This window comes from Botrytis deweyae (assembly GCF_014898535.1).
Source record: "Botrytis deweyae strain B1 chromosome Unknown BDEW_021, whole genome shotgun sequence".
Lineage (NCBI taxonomy): Eukaryota > Fungi > Ascomycota > Leotiomycetes > Helotiales > Sclerotiniaceae > Botrytis > Botrytis deweyae.
Window position 1 is genome coordinate 699,270 of NW_024066228.1, and position 6,033 is coordinate 705,302.

Genomic DNA, 6,033 nt, shown 5'->3' on the forward strand with positions numbered 1-6,033 from the left:
GGTCGGCGGATATACAATGTACAACCATCCATAATCAATGGGGTTTGTTTCTGGGCTTTTTCTAACCTACGAGTCAACCTATCAGTACCTAGCTACTCGAAATACTTCTTCGGCTCACATGCAGACGCGCAACTAAGATCCTTTTTTTTTCAACACCAAGAAATTCAAACATATGACCTCAGTTCAAGAAATGAGAAATGTCATATCGCAGGTTCCCGTGAGGATAGCTTGTTCGTTGAAGATGGAAATGGTGGCTTTTGCTAGTGCAAAATGCTTCTTGTCTTCCCTGCTACATATCCACATGATGTTCTAGATCTCATTTGCGAACCAGAAATGTCTTCTTCATGTGGCTGTCGCCTGGGTTTGGGTATTCTTCATGGAGATTGATTTGTCGCCGTTCCCATGGAATCTTGATTAACGAGTCGCTTGATTACCCTGTATCCCTGAATGGCAAAACAGGATTTCCAAAACCAGATCACAAGGCGACCAGGATATGACAACCTACGTCATTGAGTCCTTGAGATCTTAATGAAATCCTCATTATATCTTGAACCGTACTTCAAATCAGTTTTAATAATTTTCGCCATATTAAAACACATTGTCACTATCTGTTGTTGTTACCTCTATCAAACCATACCACAAGTTGAACACTCTTACGCAAGACCCCAAATCACGCGAACCACACCCGATTCCATCTTAGAACAACATCATGGAGTCCTTAAAGAATGCGACAGGTATGGCTGCTCCTGAGCATACGGATGAACAGAAGAAACAGTTCTACGAGAGTCTTTCCGAGGATCAAAGACAAAAGCAAACATATACGGAATGGGTAAAGGAGGCATACAACGATCAATATGAGAAATGGATGCCATGGATTGAAGACCAATATTTGAGATGGTTCGGAAAAGGAGACAACAAGGCATCATATGCGACAAAGGGTAGGCCGGCCTAGACTTTTACCTAAGATAAGAGGTCTTTAGCTAATGATAATCATAGATGCCCTCAGCAAGACCAAAGTCACCGGCGTATCACAAATCGACCAAATACAAGACGATGTCCATAACCTTGTCGGCAATCAGCTTGGGGAGAATGGTCTGCTAGCTCCAATTGGAAACTTGGCTGGGAAAGAGGGCATAAACAGGATGGAACGAAATGGAAAAGATGAAGATGGTTCCTACGGCGGTCCGACGTCAGCCATCAGCGATCCAATCATCAATAATGCAAAGGGTGCTGGACAGGGAGTTTTGGGTGGCGCACAGAGTGCTGGCTCTGGCTTGGCAAGCGGTGCTAAGAGCGCAGGTGGATTTGTTGGAGGAATGTTTGGGGGTGGCCAAAAGGAAGAGCCAAAGCCATAACAAGGAGGAAAGCTGATTTACACTCCGTTCGGGTGTCAGTCCCTTGTATTGTGAGAGCGCGATGAAAGTGTAAGGCTGCGGAATTTGTTTGAAGGCCCAGCAGCCTGTTGGAGAATAATGGATTTATTGATATGATACCAAATTTGAATTTATTACTTTTTTCATAGCGAACCATGACCCTCTTTCAAGTTCATCCTGTTTAGTTTACATGATGTGCATCAAGCACAGACAGGTTTTGTGGTAGGTACAACAGCTGAGATGCTGGGGTTTGTCTGAGTACATCCATCAACTCCACCAAGAAGGTAGTCATCTTCTGCCGCAGTATATGCCGAACCACAATTAGCGTCACTATGTATCATTTAGTAAGTTATTGATGAGACACAAGAATACATGTCAGATCATACCTTGCACCACCTGAGGCATTGTTGAAGTAAGAGCATATGTCATGGTTCCAGCAGTCTTGTGTGCTATAAGTTATTCTCGTTAGCAATCAAAAGTTTTACTGAAGTTACTGCATTCAACTTGGCCTTCAACATACTAGTAATTGCCAAGGGCGGTTCCAGTACAACCTGCTCCACATCTTCCGTTGCAGCTGTAGCTTTTCAAGATGGTCAGCATGCTTTATATGAACAGTCTTGGAGTCAAAAAACTTACTCTCCAGCGTTGACTGTATTAGTTCCAAAGTTGCCTCCAACTGTTCCTGTCCACGTGCAAGTCTTCCCAGCTGAATTGGTCCATGTGGCTTTGGCTGTCGCTCCAACCTTGACGCAAGTAACGGATGCTTCAGCAAGCGTAATGATAAATAGAGTAATAAGGGAAGTGAGTGAGGCACGCATTTTGAAGGTAATTGAAAGCTCAAATGAGTCGTTTGGAAGGATATTGGAAGATGATTCTTGAGTAGTAAAATGACGACCATTACTGGCCAGCCTCTGCTTTATGTAATTTTTCATGGTTCAAGCATTTGTAGTTTTATTTGCTAATTTAAACGAAATGTCACTTCTTGGAGATGTTAACCACATATCCATAGATCGGCAAATATAGTGAACAAGTTCGGGCTCCGGGTCAAACTTCTTGAAATAAGTCATAATGCCGAAGAAAAATGTCCATTCGCCAATCGGATGGTCGAGTACATTGGCATGTCGAATTTGCCGTTGTCAATGACGTGCTTCTATTGTGGGGTGCATCACCTAGAGATACCTCGGCGGATCGCGATTCATAAGGACAAATTGTTAAATATTCTACCATAAGTGGAACAAAAGTCGGATTAATAGGGATCTTCAATTGATACATGAAGTTTGAAGTTTGAGAGTACCAATCTCTAGATTACATCGGGGTATTTGAATGCGGGGGTTAGCGAAGTGACATGGATCTCTCGTCCAACCACCACTTCATTAAGTCGTAAGGGTCGCATATCTACATTCTCCCCGTGGGTACAATGTGATTTCTCTTTGCTCCTACTTTCGATCAAGGGCACACGTGACAAGAAGCTAAGGAGGGTATAAATGTAGATTCTTGTCGTAGCTTAATTCTCTTCTCTCTTCATAGTTCATAACATCATTTGAAACTATTCGATCTCTACAGTTTTCAATGCTATTTCCTTCACTCGATGTCACTTTCAAGGCCAATCTAAGTTCAAACCGCAATGTTCTCAAATTACAAGATCATGAAAGCAATCTATAAAAGCACAATACAATTTTTTTCTCTTAATTCGAATACTGCATAGTGTGCATTCTATATCGCAGATCTTTGCAAAGATAGATCGATGCATGTAAAGCTATTGCATCGATTCAACAAGTTCCAAGAACCTTGCTTGCAATTTATCTTCGATATTTTCAGATTTCCAAATTTGTAGTCGTTCTGATGAAAATTTACCGGATTCTAAGAGTTGAGAGGATTCCACGAGATCAATCCGATATCCCACAGTTTGAGATAATGGTTTCATTCTAAGCCCCTGACACACTTGAACGAGCTGCGCTGCGGCCTTGCCTCCACCATATCCTCCATAACTTACGACAAACACGGGCTTTTCAGCCCATTCATCATAGAGATAGTCCATAGCGTTCTTGATTACCCCGGATAGCTCCAGTTGTACTAAGGAACGACGAAAATGAAAGCACTGTGTTTGAGAATTTCCATCGACCAATCACGAGTGTGTGCCTTGGTGTAATGTGCATTTGGGTTTGTTGCTGGAAATTTAGAAGGTACGCCCGGCTTATCGAGAAGTTTTAGCGGATGCGAGAGCATGTCAATGTGAGACAGATGAAGATCATTTCTCCCGAGCTTGGAGAGATGAGAGTCAAGTTCGACGATGACATGCTGTGCGATCAAATGACCGATGCGGGAGGGACGAGTGCTACAGATGATGACTGCGATAGACCTAGATTGTATGTGGGTTTCATCACGGAAAATATCAGCAGACATTTTTGACAAGATTTTTCTGCTAGTAGGTGTTTGTCGATGGACCAAGCCTCACGGACGTGGAGTGGGAGGCGAGATACAAGACTCCTGCGACGTCCGCATTATTCGCCTGACACAAACTCTTCGCCAACGAAAATATCTAACTTCCATTAAGTGGATTTTATATTCATGAAGCAATAGTAGCAATCAGTGCTTGAATCTCATATTTTTAAAGCCACGATGACGTCCGTAATACCCGTGATACCCGCAATACCCTTCAATTACACACTTCAAGTGACTGTACTGCACTTTACGATAAAAAGAGTTACTTTATAATAATAATTATTATCATTATAAAAGCTAATCTCCAAGAGAAATGAATATAAACTGATTTGAATAATAGAGGGCTATGGGTAATTCGAATCTCCTTTAGACAAGTCTATAAATTATGCTCTAGCATCCTCATCAATCAAAATACCTAAAGATTCGAAAACCAGCCCTATGTAGTCAAGAGAATCCTTCCCTCCCCCTTTGTAGTACTCCCTCCCCTCCAGTAATATTTGATAGGAGATCCATCTCATTAAATACTTGTTCAGCTTTGCTGAGTACCGGTAAATATCATGTCATGGACAGTAGTACTAGGGTTGAAAAACTTCGGCTTTCGATCAACGTGATTCACCAGGAAGTCTAATTGAAGACTACAAAAGCCTTTTGATAATCCAAATTTACCCCGATAGTCAATTGGAATTCATCTGAGCTAGGGTTAAGGGTTCAAAATTCACAAGTGGGAAGGAATCTTACTTAGGGTTCATTGTTAGAATAAGGTTAGAGTAGATTTTAGTGGAACTCCGAATTTCAACAACATAGAGTACAGATTCCATAGTATGTAGGAGGTGGTCGGAGAAGACAGGTTACATGATTGAGTAATAAAAAGAGTTGCATCAATCTACAAGAAAGGATATCAAAAGAGATAATGTTTTATACTCTACTTTATTAACTAATCTACGGAGTATGTGTAAGCAGCTCCTTTAGGTCCCACCTTCTGTCGGCTAACGGGGAGGCTTAAAGCTTAACTTAAATTCTAGATTTAGCTGAATGAAGAAGTGCGTGATTTCATAGAGTTTTCTATCCAGGAAACTAGAGCTCAATAGAGTAACCAAGATGGTGCATCGCCTGAACGCACGGGCTAGTTTGAAATTACCCATAATCCATCACCACCCCAGGACCCCTCACCCCTTCAACCTCAATCATCCCCTAGACTGCCGGCTAGCGGCGCCGTATGTGGTCCGTGCACTGAGCAAGAACATTAATAACTTTGTAAATAATATTGAAAATAAGGAAATCAACATATACGCCATATATAACAATTCTATTAATATAATCTCAAATAATGTAGAATTTGATTTTACTAATACAAAAACATTATACCCAGATATCCCTCCTATTTCAATAATAGGGATTTGTTTCGAATCTATAGAATATATTGATTTCGATTGAAAGTTATTTCTATTAACCAATATTCAAGCCGACTAGTTATTTACCCTTTTTTATTTTTACTTTTCTTTAAAAATAATAGAATTGATTATAAAATGAATAAATTCATATATACAAATTTCGAAAAATAAAGAACTTTCGAATTTACAAGTATTTTCGTAATATTCTATTATAACAAATAAGATTTATCTATATTTAAATATATATATATATATATCGATTTATATCGAATTTAAGGTTGATATATATTAAGAATTTAAAAACAAAAAAAAAAGATATGATTTTGTATATTTCATATCAAAAAATCAATATCTAGAATTTTATATATAGTATTGTATTAAACCTTCTAAAATGAAGAATATATTCAAAAAAATAAAAACTTATTATTTAATTTAGATTTTATATACTAATATGCTTTTTTTTTAAATAAATCCATTATTAGATTATATTCAATAAATTAATTTCTTAATATAAAAACCTCAAAATCAAATTTCAATTAATAAATATATAATATAGTATAATAATTAATTAAGCTTTATTATTACTATTAAAAATAAACCTATTTTTATAGAATTTAAAATATAGATAATAGTAAATCAAGATTTTTTTATAATATAAAATTAATATAAAATTAAAAAAAATAATAGTTTAGTGGGTATAATGATATTTTTTCTTTTAGAATTAGAAAAAAAAGAAAAATGTATAAATAAAATATAAGCAATAGTTCTATACTTAATATAGAAATTATTTAAAGCTTTATATTATCTTTATTTTAATAATCTATTTA

The 6,033-nt window shown here is 37.7% G+C and overlaps 3 protein-coding genes across 3 annotated transcripts; 1 reads left to right on the forward strand and 2 right to left on the reverse strand.

The window, feature by feature from the left end:
- Window positions 1-709: 709 nt before the first annotated feature.
- EAE98_008367 (uncharacterized protein) lies at window positions 710-1,355 on the forward strand (the record flags this gene model as incomplete). The annotated part of the gene is made up of 2 exons (XM_038955990.1): window positions 710-938; window positions 997-1,355. The coding sequence occupies 2 exons, from the start codon at window positions 710-712 to the stop codon at window positions 1,353-1,355; spliced, it is 588 nt and encodes a 195-aa protein (XP_038807856.1).
- Window positions 1,356-1,573: 218 nt separating this feature from the next.
- Window positions 1,574-2,191, reverse strand: EAE98_008368 (uncharacterized protein; the record flags this gene model as incomplete). Its single annotated transcript, XM_038955991.1, has 4 exons — window positions 1,574-1,703; window positions 1,760-1,822; window positions 1,894-1,953; window positions 2,010-2,191. The coding sequence occupies 4 exons, from the start codon at window positions 2,189-2,191 to the stop codon at window positions 1,574-1,576; spliced, it is 435 nt and encodes a 144-aa protein (XP_038807857.1).
- A 938-nt stretch (window positions 2,192-3,129) lies between these two features.
- On the reverse strand, window positions 3,130-3,776 carry EAE98_008369 (uncharacterized protein; the record flags this gene model as incomplete). The annotated part of the gene is made up of 2 exons (XM_038955992.1): window positions 3,130-3,446; window positions 3,503-3,776. The coding sequence occupies 2 exons, from the start codon at window positions 3,774-3,776 to the stop codon at window positions 3,130-3,132; spliced, it is 591 nt and encodes a 196-aa protein (XP_038807858.1).
- Between the last annotated feature and the right edge of the window lie 2,257 nt (window positions 3,777-6,033).